General features: G+C 35.8%; 1 protein-coding gene across 1 annotated transcript in view; it reads right to left on the bottom strand.

Moving 5' to 3' along the window:
• Positions 1–290: 290 nt before the first annotated feature.
• LOC136026698 (meiotic recombination protein DMC1/LIM15 homolog) overlaps positions 291–19285 on the bottom strand; it is a 44695-nt gene continuing 25700 nt past the window's right edge. Inside the window, exons 6-8 of the mRNA XM_065703448.1 lie at positions 12691–12873; positions 8358–8467; positions 291–467 (exon numbers count right to left, since the gene is read on the bottom strand). Of these exons, the coding sequence (XP_065559520.1) occupies positions 398–467; positions 8358–8467; positions 12691–12873 (363 nt within the window). The 3' untranslated portion in view covers positions 291–397. The remainder of the gene's footprint in view (positions 468–8357; positions 8468–12690; positions 12874–19285) is intronic.

Here is a 19285-nt window from a genome sequence, read left to right as displayed (position 1 = left end):
ATGTATATAATTAATACGAAATCAAAGAATTTATGAAATATTGCCGTCTTTTCAGCTACCACAACCACTGTGTCACTTTTAAACAAAGTAAGCCATCTAAAGGTCTTCTTTTTCTTCTTTAGAGGTACTTTTGCATAATCTTCAATGGAAAAAAATTGGGAGCCCCGTAGTTTTTTGCTGCAGTTGAGTTTGAAATCTTGGTTCCGGATTACCAAGCTAAGATCAAACCCATTGCACCACCATGGGACTTAAAGGTAAAAATAAAAACTACTTTAGTCACTAAACATTAGTGAATAAAAACACTTTTCTTTAATATAACTTAATATATAAAAGAACTGAAAAGTAAATGACCGCAAAAGTAAAAAGGTAAAAAAAGTATTCAATAAAGTATTCAAAACTATTCTTTTGCATCTTGTATTCCAGATTTTGTAATGGCAAAGGTAGCTTCACTCTCAGGTAAATTTGGGCTGGAAGTAAAGAATAATGAATATTATCAAACTGAAAAATGGAATTTTCGAGATTTCACTCGCAATTCGTTATAATATTCGCATTTAAAGATGTAAGTTTTTTTGTAAATGGGCATACTTTGACTTTTATTTACTCCAGGTTTTAAAGAGAAAACTTCGTTAAATGGTAAAAAACAAAATTAATTATTTTCTTTCTTAGTGAGCATTATTTATTGAAGGGCTCCATATCGAAATGGTCCTTTCGCCTATCTTGGCTAGGACACTGATCCAGCCTTTAACCCTCTCATTCTTGCTGTATTTATATACATTCCCAATTTTTTTTAGTGTATTTTGATTTCTGATAGTCAACGTCCAGAGTTCACAGGGCTGGGGATGGACAAGGAAAAATTAATTACAGTATTCTTCTTCCGACTCAAATGTAAGCATAAAAGCCGAATCAAAGTGAAATATTTGATCAAAGTGGGCAGCCCCCCAGCCGTGGTGCCTGAGGCAGTCACACCGGCTGCCTTCCTTCCCTCCTTTAAACGGTTCTGTTTATTCCATTCACAAGGCTCCAGAATTGTTCTGAGTTAACTTTCACGCTTCTAGCATGACCGGTTTAGCTAATTTTACAGGACATACAATTCAGTATACACACAAACATTTTATGCATATAGTTAGCAATAGTGTATGGATCTTCTGAACATTGTGAGAAGCATAAAAGGCTTTCTACTGCAGATGGCAGAAATAGATCTATTTTATCCTTCAATAATAATTAAAAATTAGGCCACTGCTTTCCCATTTTCAAGACTTTTCGAAAAGACTCGTCATGCTTATCAAGACAAGACAGCTTCAGGAACAAATTGTAAAAGTAAAACCAAAATATTTTAAAATTACAACAACGAAATAGAAAGAAAAAAATAACTATGGATATAAAAGGTTATTAAAATGAAATAAATCTATAAAGTACCGATTATCGGAATACAGGGTAATAATACAAAGTAGTGATGGTTATACCTTATTAAAAGTTGTTAGTCCACTTTTAGGGGGGAGGGTCAGTATATCTACGTGGAAGGGGATGGAAGAAGGTGAAGTGAACTTCAAAAGTACAAAGCCTTTTGGAAAATTTCCCACCGATCAATATTGGGAAGGGAGCTTGTTCCATTGCCCCTTTCATGGGGAGGAATATATCACGACTGGGCGGGTGATAAAAGTGATGAGGGGAGGTCAACTTTTTTTTTATACCAGGACTTGGGAAGAATCCAGGATACGATGAGATAGGTTACACCTTTTGTCGTCTTTTGTCCTTTTTTTTCACACAACACTTTCAATGTAAAAATGCTTTCTTACTGTATCTAGGATAGCAAAGACTATCCTATCGCGAACTATCGTTCATTAATAAGAACAATCATAATTACTGATCATTAAAAATATTCCCAATTAATCATCAAAAAGCAAAAAAATAGCGTTTTTCAGACTTCGTCCTCCTGTTAGTTACATGTTGTGTTTGATAGCTTTCACCTCAGATAGCCTCAGGTGGCATTAAAGGAGCCTTAATTAGATGAAACAAAATGACTGATTGTGTGTTCCCTGCAGTGTTTCCACTATGGGGATTTCCCCCCTAAAATGGGGATTTTTTAAGTCTTTTAGGGGCGAGAGTTTTTTTTTTAGGGATTTGGGGATATTTCCTCTCCCATGGACTTTTAGGGGGTTTTCCTTTAATTTGTTCATCATCATCATCTTCTTGACCAGAGAAGCAAGAAAATTCGATTTAGGATTTGTTTCCTTGCGAATTGAACTTGGAATCACAGGGAAGAACTTCTTCAGTTGCTTAAAAATTTTTAACACCATACAGATTTTGAGATGTACAGGAGTCCTAAGCAACAAACTAGCAACAGTTCCATGCTGATGTGGGCTTCAAACAATAATTTCAGCTTGGACTGTTCTCGATTAATGAAGTCATATGGTTTGTCATTCTTAGGTTTTTTTTTTCATAAGATTATTTGGTAGATAGCATGTCATTTTTTTACAGGTCAGATAAATAAAGTTATAATATATTTTGGTAGTTTTATAGGGTGCGTAGTTGTTCTTACTGTAGTAATTTTTTTGACAAGCATTGCATGTACGATTCTTTTTCTCCATAGTACTTGTATGATGTTTACGATTTTTGTGTAAAATCAAAAAAAACTTGAACTCGAACTTGTAGCCAGCTTTATAAGTACTGACGTGAATAATAGAGGTAGGCTATAACTATTCGAACACCTCTCTTACCATGTCATTACCCTAGTTTTTAACAGATAAACAAACTGACAGCGATTTTTATGGCACTTGGTATTAACCAAGTGACATATAGCAATCGCCAATTCTGTCGGTCTGTCTGTCTGTCGGCCTGTCTGTCTATCGGTCTGTCGGTCCCGGTTTTGCTACTTTAGGCACTTCCAGGTAAGCTAGGACGATGAAATTTGGCAAGCGTATCAGGGACCGGACCAGATTAAATTAGAAATAGTCGTTTTCCCGATTTGACCATATGGGGGGAGTGGGGGGCCGGTTAATTCGCAAAAAATAGAAAAAATGAAGTATTTTTAACTTATGAGCGGGTAATTGGATCTTAATGAAATTTGATGTTTGGAATGATATTGTGTCTCAGAGCTTTTATTTTAAATCCCGACCGGATCTGATGACATTGGGGGGAGTTGGAGGGGGAAACCTAAAGTCCCGGTTTTGCTACTTTAGGCACTTCCAGGTAAGCTAGGAAGATGAAATTTGGCAAACGTATCAAAGACCGGACCAGATTAAATTAAAAATAGCCGTTTTCCCGATTTGACCATCTGGGGGGAGTGGGGGGGCCGGTTAATTCGGAAAAAATAGAAGAAAATGAAGAATTTTTAACTTATGAGCGGGTGATTGGATCTTAATGAAATTCGATGTTTGGAATGATATTGTGTCTCAGAGATCTTATTTTAAATCCCGACCGGATCTGATGACATTGGGGGAGTTGGAGGGGGGAAACCTAAAATCTTGGAAAGAGTGGAGGGATCGGGGTGAAACATGATGGTAAAAATAAGCCCAAGTCCCAGATACATGATTGACATAATCGGAACTGATTCGCTCTCTTTGGGGTAGTTGGGGGGGGGAGTAATTCTTAAAAATTAGGAAAATGAGGTATTTTCAACTTACGAACGGGTGATCGGATCTCAATAAAAGTTGATGTTTAGAAGGATATCGTGTCTTAGAGCTCTTATTTTAAATCCCGACCGGATCTGGTGACGGGGACAGGGAGTTGGGAGGGGGAAACCTAAAACTTGAAAAACACTTAGAGTGGAGGGATCGGGATGAAACTTGGTGGGAAAAATAAGCACAAGTACTAGATACATAATTGACATAACCGGAACGGATCTTCTCTGTTTTGGGGAGTTGGGGGGCTAGGGTTAATTCTGAAAAATAGAAAAAATGAGGTATTTGTAACTTACGAAGGAGTGATCGGATCTCAATGAAAATTGGAAGGATATCGTGTCTCAGAGCTCTTATTTTAAATCCCAACTGACATAACCGCAACGGATCCGTTCTCTTTGGGGGAGTTGGGGAGGGTTAATTCTGCACAAATTAGAAAAATGAGGTATTTTTAACTTACGAAGGAGTGATCGGATCTTAATGAAATTTGAAGTTCGGAAGTATATCGTGTCTCAGAGCTCTTATTTTTAATCCTGACTGGATCCGGTGGCATTGGGAGGAATTGAGGGGGGACCTAAAATTTTGAAAACGCTTATAATGGAGGGATCGGGATGAAACTTGGTGGGAAAAATAAGCACAAGTCCTAGATACGTGATTGACATAACCGGGACGGATCCGCTCTCTTTGGGGGATTGGGGGCGAGGGTTAATTCTGAAAGATTAGAAAAATGAGGTATTTTTAACTTACGAGTTAAGAAGGAAACCTGTTTGAGAAGGAAGCATGATAAGAATACAATATGAATAACAATTGTAGCAAACAGATTTTGCATGGAACTCCCTATATTTTACCCCCCCCCCCCTTAATGTGTAAATATACAGTCGAAATTATATATTTCCCCTCTATTATCCCAATGTGTCTCTCTTGTTTCATACCTTGTACTTATTAATTGAATTAACTGTTTAAAAGAAGAACCAGAAAACAAGTGATGGGTGACAGAATGCATTGGTTTTATATAATTTGGACTATATATTTGCTTTTTAGGGGAAGGTGGGTTGGCGGTAAAGTATAGGGGGGATCCATGCAAAAGATGTTAGCTACAGCTATTGTGCGTATTATGAAATGTTTTCTTCACATGTTTCCTTCTCTAGGCTTATACCCCTAAGCTGTAACTATTGCTGACGAAATTGGAATTCCCTAAGAAGCAAAGTCCTGCGGATGTAACTGTTCCAGTCATCTATGCAGTCAGCACAGTAAAGGGAAAATATTTTTACACTGTGACAGTCATCAATGATGATTTTACATTCATGAACTTAGCTATTGACTTTTAATTAGTTTCCATGTCCTTTGGGCACAGACAACGCGGACCCCAGTTATTGCTCACCTGTTTCAAAGGCCTCCTTTTCAAATGCGCAATTTAAATACGTATTTAAAACGTTTTCCATGAATTTGATGAGCAGGTCATTCAAAGAATCTATATCAAAAGATAAGGATAAAATTGTAACTGAAATGTATGGAAAAATTCCTACCTATAAAGAACAGTATCGATAATTCAAAAGGGCAAGGTAATCATTTTTGATATTATTCTAAAGTCGGGTGTTGAATATTTCGATAGCCTTGCAGACTCAAAGGAGTGCAGGTACATACACAGGCTCTTGGTTCGTTTTTTAGGGGGGGGATGATTAACTTAAAAAACAAAGAAAATTGGTTCTATTAGTCTGTGGCCTTTTGAAAGAAAATTACTGGTGCTTATGTATTATACCTAACACACTCAAGAAGTGTAGCTACGTTAATCATAACACCGAACAAGAAGAGACTACAGAGACACTGTATTTTCAAGTTTATCTTTATAATAATTGCCAATAAACAAAGTACAGCAAATTCGATAACTCTAGTACCGAGTCTAATTTTAGGTTCTGACCTTCTCACAAGTGCCAAATGAGCTCTTGGCTCTTGGCTCTTCCGACCTCGTCACAAGTGCCATATGAGCTCTCAGCTCTTGTTTTTAAAAACAATGGCACATGTAGGAATAAATGGATTGTGTGTCTTTGGCAAGCCTACATACCCAAGGGAAAATCATGCAGCTCTATACTATAATTCGTAAATTTTTTGTTGTTCATATTTTTGACTTACAAATAAAGTGAACATACAACTCGATATCTTTTTTTATTTTATTTATAAATATAACAATCACTTCTGTCGCAAATTCAAATTTAAGCACAATTTGAGCTCTTGAAACCAAAATATTTCTAGTTTTGGGGTATTAACAAAGCTTAAAACATTGGTCTCAGCATTGAACTTCCTGCAGAAGGACAATGTGGAATCAACTAGTGCTTTAGAAATCGATGTGAACAATCGGAAGTCTTAACTTCCCCTTGAAAGCGTTTACTTGGGTCCGAACGGACAAGATTCCCTCTGTACGTTAAGGTCAGATACCGCCGTCCCCCCTGATTCAATCAAAGTAGTTCTCAAAGCTGCACAGGCGTTCCATATCAAAGCAGTAGGCCAGATACAGAAAAGGTTCCATTTCGAAGACGACATTTACAAATATGCTGAAATGGCTGATTCAGTGTCAGCCCAATCACTTCAGCCTGCCTCTCTGCTACCTTTTATTAGGAAGTAGGGACATATCCCATGGGACGGAACCAAAAACGATCAGGAATGGAGGAGGCAGAGCCTCATCGATATTGAAAACGTCAAAACAATGGATGCCGTGACCTGTTGGTGTTTGGTATTGATGAAAAAAAAAATGCTGCCGGAACAGAATTTGTATCCTAACCTGAAACTTGTAGTATTATTTATTTCCACTGTTCCATTTTTAAATATCAATGTCGAGAGGTTTTTCAGTGTTGTAAAAGCAGTAAACACTGACCGTCAGAATAAATTGAAAACATAAACTTTGCGAGGGATTCTAAAAACAAAATATGGAATGAAAGGGGCTCAAGAAAGTGTGGAATGTGAAGTTGATCAGTTACTTCACCACATGAGAACGGTGAAAGCTTCTGCCAGCACACAAAAATGTTGAAGAAACATCAGAGGAAGATATGGTCTGATTACGTTTTACAAGTTACGATTGAACAGTATTAAACATCTTGTACTGTAATCTACATTACAGTATTACATTTTCTTTTCTATTTGCTTAATATTATTTGAAGTATATTTGAAGCTATTTGTATTTAGCTGATGATTAAAAAGCACTTTAAACGGCATGACAAGACATTCTATTATGGTAGTGATAGCTAGACTTCAATCTAAGAAGCCAAAATATGTTACCTTTCAATGGTACGGGTAAAATGAGATAGGGAGAAGCGGTTCAGGGAGTAATTAGAAGATGGGAGATTGTTAGGGATTTTGGAACTGAAGATGGGGATTTCTAGGGATTTTTCAGCTCTTTATTAGGGATTTAAAAAATGAGAAAGTAGAAACACTGGTTCACTGTGACATTAAACGTAAAACTGTAACGTTCATTTTGTAACTGTCAATTTGAAATGGTAAACTGTACAAAGATACTAAATTTGATTGCAACTCAAGATGCTTAAATGCTATTCGGCTGAGACCGGGGAACAGAGACATCTGAGAAGTTTCTGATAATGCAAAACTATTTAATTTAGTGCATCTTCTGATAGCCCCCAAAATGTGCGTAAATTTTCATAAAACCAATTGTTAAGAAAATAAAATACACATGCTTTAAATTTATTGCTTTGACACTAGGATACGATTAGCATAACTATTACCAAAAATGTTCATAAGAAAGTTGTTTTGAGCAAAATAGATGACGTTCTGGTTACGTAAAAATCAAGTTTTTAAATTATATTCAGGATTTTTGCATCTAAAGGGTTAGGATTTTTGAAATGAAAATTAATTAGTGGATTAGCATAATAGTGGTCCTCATGCACAAATGGTAGAATCCATCAGCTATCAATCATTATCTTTCACCATTGCCTAAGCAATCCAATTTATATAATAACCACGATTTCTATCTTTTGGATCTCGAAAACGGGAGTTTATCTTTAGGTATTTCTAACATTTAAAAACTTGTGCAAAAAGGTTAATAGTTCGAAAGAGAAATTTCCAAGGTGGATCAATTCCAAATTTTGGGGCAAGTGCCAGGTGTGGCAGAAGATGCCTGCAGGTACTGCAACAACAGGTAAGTCTGCATAATTTAAGCATCAACAGAAACAGCTCAATTTTCTTTAGTATAGTATCTTTATAGTACTTTGATAGTACTATATAGTATTTTTATGGTATCAAATGGCTCATTTTCCGGTCTTTACCATCATTTCACTTGATTTTGGAAATTGGGTCCAACTTTGCCCCCCCCCTCCACCATCAGGATTTTGAAAAAATTACGCCCCTGTTTAATATGCAACCTTTCCAAAACTTTAATTTTTTTTTTTTAGCGTATCACTAAACTTAATGTCTTTATGCTATTCAACTACATTTCATGTACGAAAACTTCAATTGAAAAAAAAGTTTTTTTTTTTAAATTGCAAAAAAAAACATTTCCTTTGCAGCAGAACTTTTGAAAATTCTGCCAATGAACAAACATTTCTTTTTTCAGGATCCCCTTCAAGGATCCTAAAAGAGGCTAAGATGCCTTTCAGAAACCCTTCCTGACTCCTTTCTTCATGTGACAAACAAAATCAAGCAAGGGAAAAAATTGCAGATTTTTTGAAAGGAAAATGAACTGCAGCGTTTGGTTGCCACGTCCAACCCAATAGGGTGATTTCCCCCTAAAATTACCTGTCATAAATTTTGGCAATACGAGTTTCTCCTCTTCCTTTCCTTAGAGCAATACGAACCGTCGAAGCATGGGCTATGATGTTTCCACCAATCGGCTTCTTAGGATCAGCCTGTGAAAAGAGATTAAATTAAAGTTAAGAATTAAAAAATAAGAATAAAAAAGTATGGAATATGATGTCGTCTCTTTAAAAGATCACATTCTCACACATTTTCTTTTTATACACTAACATATAAACAGGCTTAATCCACCTTATATGCCAGAAATAAGTATAATTCTCCCTATGATTTCTTATGTATCAAGTCGCCAATTTCGTGCCTGTACAAACTTGTATAATTTGGTATACATGCCAGATTTGAGGGTGGTAATTTTAAAAATTAATCTTTAGAGGGTCAACAGAATGATACCCTCTTCTGCTTCATCGAGAAATTAAACAATAAAAAAAATCCAACTGAAAGTAGAGAGCAACGTTAAAACTTAAAACAAACAGAAACTATTGCGTATATGAGGGGGTTAATCCCTCGTCAATACCTCGCTCTTTAAGTTAAAGTTCGAATTTTGGTCAAATTCTTTAACAATGACCCCTGAAACACATAGGGTTAATTAGAATAAAATACTAAAAATTTAATTAGAATAAAGTACTAAAATACTTAAAAGTACTAAAAAAAACTTTAGCGTATAGAGTGAGGCATTGACGAGAGGGCGAACCACCTCCTATACGAATTAATTTCTGTTTGTTTTAAGTTTTAATGTTGACACTTACTTTCAGTTGAAAAAACTTTTTTTTTATTTAATTTCTTTTTTTAATAATGCTGGAAAATCCGGCACCTCCTTTATGGAATATTCCCTTCCTCCATGAAAAATTTCCTCCATAAAAATATCCTCCCACATAACCTTCTCCCTCCCCCCCATCGCCACGAGAAAAATCCCCCTGAAAACGTCTGTATATTTCCAAATAATATTATACGCATACAATGGGCAAAGTTCACAACTCGCAGCCCTAATTTGTTTAAACAGGTAAAATGTACCTTTTAGAGAAATTAAAACTCGTTTCAGACAAACATTTCCTGTTTCCTAGAATCTTAACCATAAGGGTTTCGGCCAGAACCACCTTGATTATGCATGCGCACACTGGGTCGGGGAAAAAAATTTTCTGCTTACTTTTACTGGCCCACTTTCCAGACTTAGTCCTGCTTCCTACTTCCCATTATTTTGTTAATCAATGCCGGGAAAAGGTGTAAAATGCTGGATATTTCGTTTAAATATGTGAAATGCACCTTTTAAAGTAATTGACTTCAATTTTTAGAAATATTAGTACATGAATTTATAAATATATACATTTTATTTTCCACTTCCTGCAATCTTAACCATAAGGGTGTCCGCCAATACCGTCTTGATCATGTATGCGGACAATGGTTCGTGGAAAATAGGGATAGTTCCTTTCTTCTCACATTTTTGACCCACTTTCCAGGTCTACTCCTACTTCCCACTTCCGATGTATTTCTCCTAAAGTTTTGTACCGGTATGCTTTTTGAGGACAAGGATCTGAGAAGTCAACCTTCAAAATTTTTAGGTTAGAAAACAAACAAGAGAAAGCGACACTAATACAGAGCTAATCGTCAACTAAGCGTGGTGCGAAAATGTAAACTTTAACTGATGTTTGGATTACGGTAATTGTGTTTTATCCTTTTCTTCGCAGAACAAAAAGAATCATTACTTAAAATATATATACTCGAAGAAAACAGTAATTGCATGTGAACGAGAATACAGTCTGTTTAAATACAATTAATTGCTATTCTCATCTAATGATATTTCTCTTGCTGTTTACGTTTAAACACTAAGGTTTTTTAACTGGACGTCAGAAGAAAGGGAATGCAGGGATTTGACGACATGTCGAGAAAATTAAAATGTAAAGAAAGAGTAATACAATATCTAGAAAAACCTGATACTTTTCTAACGAAAAAAATTGTCTCCCATGGGTGTTGGTTAGTAAATCCAACTCTAAAGCTATAAGCATTGAAAAAACCGTATTTCAAAGCCACTCAAACTGTGTCTTAATCGATATTAAATAACAAAAATAAGCTGTTTGTTTGAAAGTAAGGAGCAACATTAAAACTCAAAAGAACAGAATTTATTCTGTATATGAAGAGTTGCCCACTACTCAATACCTTTTGTAATTTTTAAAACTTAAAGACCTGTCCCCAGGGACCATGCAGGGTAATGTTATTTACAAAGGCATATTTATTAGACCTTTCAACTATATTGAACAAAATGGGTAACTAAAAATTTGGTGGGAACGAAAGTGGAAAAAAATGGGCGTGTGAGGGGGCCTAGTTACCCTCCAAGCTTTTTGGTTACTTAAAAAAGGGCAAGAGAACTTTTAATTTCGGTTCAAATGAGCCCTCTACAGATATACTAAAACCACTGGGTCGATACTTTCACCCATGGAAAAAAACAAAAAAAAACAAACACGCATCCGTGATCTTCCTTTTCCCAAGAAACACGAAATTCCACATTTTTGCAGATAGAAGCTTGAAACCACTACAATAGGGTTCTCTGATGCACCGAATCTGATGGTGTGATTTTTATTAAGGCTCTTTGACGTTTATAGGGATTTCACCTTTTCCAAAAATCCGGAAAATTTTCTCGGGATCGTGATCTTTGATGTTTAACGTAAACTTAAAGAAATTAAAGTAAAAAAAAAAACAATTTTTTCTATTGAAAGTAAGGCATTACAACTTAAGACGAACCAAAATTATTACATATATGAGGGGGGACAACCCTCCTCAATACCTCTCTTTTTATGCTAAAGTTTGAATTTTGTTTCAATTCTTTAAGAATGACTCCTGAATCGCAAAGGCGGTTTAACTAGAATAACTTGCAGCCCTTCCAGCGGGAGCTTTGAGAGTTATGTCATCTTCAAAGACAAAGTTATCAGATTTTTCGACTATGCTGAATAAAATGGTTATCTCGAAATTTTGATCTGTGACTTTGGGGGGAAATGAGCAGGGGAAAGGGGTTCGCTACCTTCCAATGTTTTTGGTCAGTCAAAAAGGGAATTAGAACTTTTGATTCCGATCAAGTGAGACCTCTCCCGATCTTTTACGATCACTGGTTCGATATGATCACCCCTGTAAAGAAAACAACAAATAAACATGTATCTGTTATCTTTCTTTTGGCAAGAATGCAAATTTCCACATTTCTGTTATAAAAAAGCTTGAAACCTCTACAGTAGTGTTTTCTAGTATACTGAATCTGATGGAGTGATTTTCATTAAGATCACTTGATTTTTTTTCTTGGGGGGGGGATTTTTCCTCTTTTTCAAAAATTGGGCAAAGTTTATCTGGCTCGTAGCTTTTGCTGGGTACCATTAAATTCGATCGATTTTATATATTTTGCATAAACATCAAAATTTGATTGTTTTGATATATCCACTGTTATCAAGACTCTGCTTCTTGGAATTTCGGTCACTATTGAGCCGCATCGCTCCTCGCTTACTGATTGTTCCCACGAACTGTTTGATTTATATATTTCAAATCTACATAATCAGGCAATTCTTTTGATATATGTCGTTATATCTAAATTCTGTTTTTTTTTTTTTTACTTTTGGCTACTATCGAACTCTGTCAGTCCTTATTTACAGTTCGTTAACCCGAACTGTTTGATGACGTCATTGCACAAAAGTTTAGGGGAGGAAACCTTATCTTTTTTCCCATTTTCTTAATGAAAACATTAAAAAGGCATTTTAAAATTGAAATACCCCAAAGGTATTTGTAGAATCTAGAGGGGCACATTTAGATAAGGCATTTTTTTTTTCATCCTACTTCTAATGCTTAACGATGGGAAAACGGGAAAACGATGTTCCATGGACGCCATTTGAGTTTGTTAAAAACAGATTGAAAAAAAATATGTTGGAATGGTATTATTCCACACATAAGGCACTATTGCCAAGAAGGGAGACCCTCCTCTGGACAGCAGTGTAGCTTAGGAGGTTTTTAAAGAATCAAACTTGAAAACATGCGTAATAGCATACTCATATGTTATTTCTTTTTTTTTTTATGAACAACTATCAAAGGACATTTTCCCTAGACACCTCTGTCAACGAAGAAGCTTGGACGAGGGTGGCTGAGCTGTGCCAAGCGTTTCAGGGAGTGAGCCAAGCCTGGTGAAAGTGTGCGGAACACGTGATGCTCCGAGATATGCACCAGGTGACAGGATGTCAGCAACCCCTAAGGCTTATAATCTTCTGAATATGGAATGCTTGCTATGTGACTACTCTCTACTTTCACAAAAAAGTTTACGATTAACATTTTAAGGTAAAAAAAAGGATGGTACTTGGAAGGTAAGAGTGGCACCAGGATCGGATGTCATTTGGTTGGTAATGAAAACAGCAACATTGTACTCTTCTGAAATCTTCTGAAGCCGGGAAAGCATTTGGGCCAATTTCTGTTGTCGTTCTGAGAGTTCACCACGTCCACTAAAATCCACTCGAAACAGCGCCATAATCGAATCCACTATCTGAAATAATGATACTTGGGAAAAAAGACAATAAACAATCTGTTGAAATAAATTTTAAAATTAATGTCAAGGAAATATGTACAATCATTGAACAACTTTAGAAAAACTAGAAGGTCTGTCTGCGGTATTGATTGATAAGCACACAGATATGCTAGCTCTCCCCTTTACCTTTGTGATTCCTAAACCGGTATAGCGTAAGGAGTTCTAAGCATAAAGACGGGTTCAATGGTTTAAGAGTTGAAGCCAGTATCACTGTAGTAGATCATTTCTTGGTTGTTATATTTTGATTCTACGCGTATTTTGTCTCTAATTGTCCACAACACCAGTCAAACACTACAGAGGTGTCAATTCCAGAAAATAAGAGGGAGGGGAGCAAAGTGTTTTTTAGAACCTAGAAAGAGGGCAAATTTGTCATTTTTTCTTTCTCTTCAGTGGAAATACTGAAAATTAACACTTTCAATAAATACACCCACAAACAACGTAGGGGGGGAGGAGGGACAGAATAATCCAAGAAGACACATGATTAATCCCACGCTTTCATTTTACCCACCATCTTTCTTTTATGGTTTTCAACTCTCTCTCTCTCTCTCTCTCTCTCTCTCTCTCTCTCTCTCTCTCTCTCTCTCTCTCTCTCTCTCTCTCTCTCTCTCTCTCTCGGAGGGACAACATTTCCCATATGTACCATGACATGTACCATATGACAGAATAGATGACGAAATTGAATATTTTCGACATTACAAAGTGATTGAATGACCCTTTGCATTTGATAGCTTCTCTCTTTGCTGACTGGCTTAATTTACACACTGGTTCCCTCAACAACCCTCAAGTTGACCAAGATGTCTGACAGTAGGTAATACCAAGATATTCAGGAGCTTGGACTACTGAATTCAAATACCGTCAAGGACAAGATTGGTATTTTTGATCTAACATAGTTAAAAACAATAAATTCTGTTCTCTGCTTGTTGACCCATAGTCCTATTTTTCTTTATAAGGCCACACGAAGCCGAAAGATCCTCTATTAGACCCTTTAGCTTACTGCTTAGAGGTAACAAGTCATCCACACGGGAAATACAACTTAGATCCAAGCCCTCCAAAAAACATCCGTTGAACATCTCTAGTTAAAGATTAAATCGCAGCATTGAACATGATAGGACTAAGAGTAAATCCTTAACGAACACCTTTAATGATGTCAAATGCTCATAAATGTCACAGGTCTGAGAAATGGAGTGCTATTCATGGTACACAATATCAGAATTCCTGACAAATTTAACACGAACTTCTCTAAATTCCGAGGGGTCTTTCTCTTGTCGTTCTGAGAGCTCCCTTGCCTACTGTAAAACACATCTGTAATACTACTACTAGCAACTCACTGCTGCACCAAACTACCGGAGAGCCACCTACAATCCTCCTCCACCCCATCCTATTTAAAATATCCCTATTTACACCCTTCCAATAAGTGTCAATACCTCTTAAATCTTTCCTTAAGATCTTTTCTCATTCTGTTTGGGGGTGACCTAATTTTCATTTGGCCTTAGGTGATTAACCAAAAATGAAGATCTGTGTCAGTCTGTCATCCTTCATCTGAACGCGTTCAAGCCGTCTCAACCTTTCTATTATTATAGCCCTAGAAAGTGATGTCCTGCTTTTCGAACTACATTTTTCGTACACCTTTGAAATGTGGTCGGTAAGACGGGTACCCAAAACAATCCGTAGACAATTTCTATGGAAAACATCTAATAAATCCACCTCCGTCTTTCAGAGCGCCCATTTTTCAGAAACATACTTCACCACTGTCATCATGTAGCTTCCAATATTCTAATCTTTGTTCGCAGACTATCTTCCCCTTCTTCTGCAAAAAGACCCTCGTCCTTGACTACTCTACTTTTAACATCTTCGCTGAACCTACAATCTTTATTAATAATAAGAGCTAGGTAAATCAAGCTATCTACTTGATAGATCTTCTGGTGATTAGCACTGCGTCATTAGGCGTTTTCTTCAAAACAAAAACGTTTACGAAATAAATCAACTGAGCATTTTATGGAGGGGGGGGGGGTGAATCACACAATTTCTCCTGAATAGCAGACCTCTTCTTCACAGTAAAATATTATTGTTATTAAAATGTTATTTTGTTGTGAATTACAAGTAATGAATGACCCGGATTAATAGTAAATCAAATCTCTATGAAAAGAATAAGCTGAAGCAATGTGCTTTTAAGAATCAGATAAGCGGTTATTTGTGATTTTTTGAGATTATTTAAAAATTTCCTTCTCAATAACCACTGAATGGCCTTTATTCTTGTGGTTCCAAAATTGTTTCCCGTCACATCCCCTTTTTTTACATATATTTTCATTTACTAGCTATCTTATCTTAGCACATTCTACCTATAGACATAAATTGCTTGCCTTCTCACCACTCACTTTTCTAGATGGATAGAAGATTCTATCTTTCCCAAAATTCACTTCCTAATTTTTTCTCTTATATTACTTCAACGTTGTGAAATAATTCATTTTTGAAGTATTAAAAAAAAAAAAACATATTTAGCAACAAAATCTTTTTTACAACTTTGAAATTCATCAATGTCAAACCAACCTTTACATGAGATGAACTGAAAAACTTTCCAAAAAAGTATTTTTCCAATGAAAAGTAATGAGCCATATTCAATTAGATATTAAAGGTTCTAGTGCCCTTTTTTGACTTCAAAAAGTCAAAAGTGATTGAAGGGCAACCCTTTCTCCCTTTCGCCTCCAATGCTCTTTAATTATCCAATAAATTTTCCATAAACAAGACTATGTCAATAAAAAACGAAAAGAAATTAATTTTTAAAAAATTCGTCCAAATAAATTTTTCAAAGAAAAGTAATAAAGTATCTAATCAAAACTGAGCAGAAATAAACTCCAATAATTTTCCAAGTGTAAAACTACCACAAATCACCATATAAATAAAGAAAACTCAAAACGAACAGAAATTAAAATAAATAACCGAGTCACACTCTAAAGGAGGAGAAATTAGTATGAGTAGGGCTGACATTCCCCGTGACTTCTTAAAGTCAAAACATAATTTACCATTTACTGAAAAAAATTAAATGTGGATTGACAGTCTGAATAAATTTTGATTCATTAAAGTTAAAAAAAAGTAAATAATTTAATGTATTTAAATTTGTGGTAGCTTACTTGGTAGAATATTTGAATTTATTTCTGAGTTTAGACCTTTGAATCATTTGAATTTAGACCTTAAAATCCTCCTTAAGCTGGGAAACACTAATAATGGAGGCGAACAATTGTAAGATGTGAGTGTATTATTTACTAGGTCATTATCTGTTAGGTTATCATGTAATATATCTTTTTGCACTATGTCATGTAAATAGATGCTAACTGTTTCCTGGATGACTTTGAAAAAGTCGCGTGGGGCCGAAACTATGACATAAATAGCATCAGTATCTTATGTTTGTGAGTACTTCTTTAGTAAATTTGTATCCTTAAAATTTTTTAAAATCTGTAATTACGTTTTCAATTGTTGATGCTGTATGCGGTTATCAATTTAATTTTTAAATTGTAAAAGGTTGTAACGGGTACTTCAAGTACTGCTTAAATACAAAATCAAGGTACTTGAGTTTTATTTAAGTACATTCTCCCTGGAATACTTAATACTCAAGTAAAATGAATAGATAACTGAAGCTCTCAAGTCCCAATAAATTTTAAGTAATTCAAGTACTCTCCTAAGTACATTCTGCTTCAATTGAAGAACTTTTTTACAGAAAAGGATTTTTCTAAAAATGGAATTTCAAGACTCAAAAGTAATAGGATTTCAGGATTCGGCAAAAATTGTTCGAAAAAAAATTTTCCGAAAGAAAAATGTTTCTTAGGTAGCATTTACCCGACAATCAAAAGCCTTCAGAAAGAATTGATGAAGCTCAAGCAGTCGGTGAAATACACTGCTCCATTGGCTAGATGGTGTTGAGTGGCGGTTTTGTTTTCCAGGGGCCTCTGTCCGAAGCTGCAAAGACTACGTCCTCGCAACATGCAGCAAGCCCATGCTCAAGAACAAAATGTTCCCCGACAGCTAGAAAGAAGTAGCTGCAATCAACAATGTTGGTTGAGGAGGCTAAAAGGATGAGAGCAAAAGAAACTGATGATTACAAGTCGAACCACTTGTCAGGTGATGGTTTCTCAGAAGATGAAAGCGATTCATCACAGCTTAACTCCACAGTTTACAATGTGAAGATAGAGGTTTTGCAGTTTCTAGGAGACAAACGGAGGGACCTTTGTGTTCTTGACGATTACCCTTACATGCGGCAAGTTTTTCGAAAGTACAACAGTGAATAGCCATATTCAGCTGTTGAAAAACTTTTTTCAGCAGGAGTATCCACTTTGTCTCTACGAAGGAATTTGCTAGGAGACCTCAGGTTTGAGTGCTTAGCTTTGTTAAAAACAAATTCCCAGTACCAGCATCTCCACTAGAAGACAAATCATTAACATTGAGCAAGGGAGGCTACACTTCTTTCAATATATCTTGACCTAGAACAGTGCAGTTCGAGTTAAATGGAAAAAGAAGAAAACACCCGTTGAAGAATTCCTAGAACTACCTAGAATCCCGTAATTAGTTTTCAAATTTTGATTAGATATGTTTTGGGAAATGATGACTATATTGTCCTTAAATCACTTATTCCTCTTAAAAAGGGCACTAGACCTTTCAATTTCAAATAGAATGAGCTTCTTTCGAAGTTTCTATGACAAATCCTTCCATATGGAGTGTATTGGTGAAAAAAAACGTAAATACATTGTCACCACGTCACTCTTTGCTTAGGCAGCGCTATTGCGCTGCCTATGATTTAAAAAATAACCTACTCTCTTCGTGCGAAGAATTGTGTATGTATGTACTTATATGTTCATTTATGTATTTTTCTCACAAGAGGCCCTATATTTTTTTTTTTTTAATTAGCACACAAAGATATTTCGACCTGGAGAACGATCAAGATAGGTCACAAGCTTGAGAAAATTCACTAGTAGCCTTAATCATGGAAACACATTTATCATTTGAGCGACGTCCATTTATATATATTTAAAGAGCAAGGATTACATAATTTTTCCCAGGGTTGGTCGTATCGCTTTTGTCACATGCTAAATTACACAAGATGATAAACGAATCCTCAGAGCTCAAGCAAAAGGCATGGAAGAAGTAGAAACGAGGAATTACATTGATTTGCAAGCCAAAATTTTGATGCCAAAACAACAAAAATCTGGAGTTAGCAGACAAACCAAAACTGCAATGGAATGAGGAAACATGATAGTTTAGCGTCTCTGAAGGATAGACAGAAAGAAGGACTTGAATTCACACCAGAAATTCGTAATTCAACGGAAATTTCTTAATTACCACCCTGAAATGAAGGAATGTGTTATTTACGAGTCTACGAAGATGCATAGGAAGGAAGAATTGACGCCAAAATTTTTTAATCCAATTTAAGTTGCATATTTGAACAAGCCCAAACAGCAAAGAAAAAAGGTATGGAAAAATGTTTGAGGTACAAAAATAAAGCACAAAAAGATCTGCGGTTAAAACACATGGGGCAGTGCTGATCAAAGCGAATCTCAAATGGAACATGCGGTTAAAAGAGAATCAGTAAAGATAATCACAGCAAATCCAAGGAGAACACAACTGATTATACCCCTTATCACTTCAAACTAAAAAAAAAAAAAAAAAAAAAAAAAAAAAAAACGCTATCACTATAGCAATGCATAATTTGAGAATCACATATATACAAGTCTTCGCGTGCCTTCCCGAGGAAAGTTCAGATCCCTGGTACGATGTTTATGCGCAATCAAAAAAAAAGAAAGAAAACAAAGTCTCATTAACCGGCGTACTATGTCTAGAACACAGACTCTGGTCGGGTAACTGGCATGGTGGACGCCACTCAAATTATATAAAAATGAATTCAAGGTCAATTTAAGTCATCATATAAATTAAGATTAATGTTTCCGCTCAAAATTAGTATGCCAAAAGCTGTGCCTTCTTAAAATTCACTTTTTAGGCTTTGGAGACGCTCGATAAATCGCCTGAAAGACAGATTACTTAACAGAAAAGTATAAATTAAAAGAACCGAGAACGAGCTGAAACTACCACCCACACAAGTTATACATTAAGTATGCACACAATGACGTCAATTCAAGAAGATCCAGGGGGTGTGTGTAAATGTATTTTTATATGTAGGAAAGGAGGCAGGTTTATCGATTTTTATTTTTATCAATGGCAATACCCTACCCCCCCCCCCAAAAAAAAACATATTCGGTAAAAACTCCCGAAAGTGGTATTTTCAAAATCTAAGGGTGGGACAAAAATATAGGGGCGTAGCCTCTTAGAAATTTTCAAATCTTAAACCAACCAACCAAGTGTGAATTTTGTTTTTCGATTAAACGGA

Source organism: Artemia franciscana, chromosome 4 (assembly GCF_032884065.1).
Source record: "Artemia franciscana chromosome 4, ASM3288406v1, whole genome shotgun sequence".
Taxonomy (NCBI): domain Eukaryota; kingdom Metazoa; phylum Arthropoda; class Branchiopoda; order Anostraca; family Artemiidae; genus Artemia; species Artemia franciscana.
Note: the sequence above shows the minus strand (reverse complement) of the source record. Positions and strands in the feature narration are given on the sequence as shown.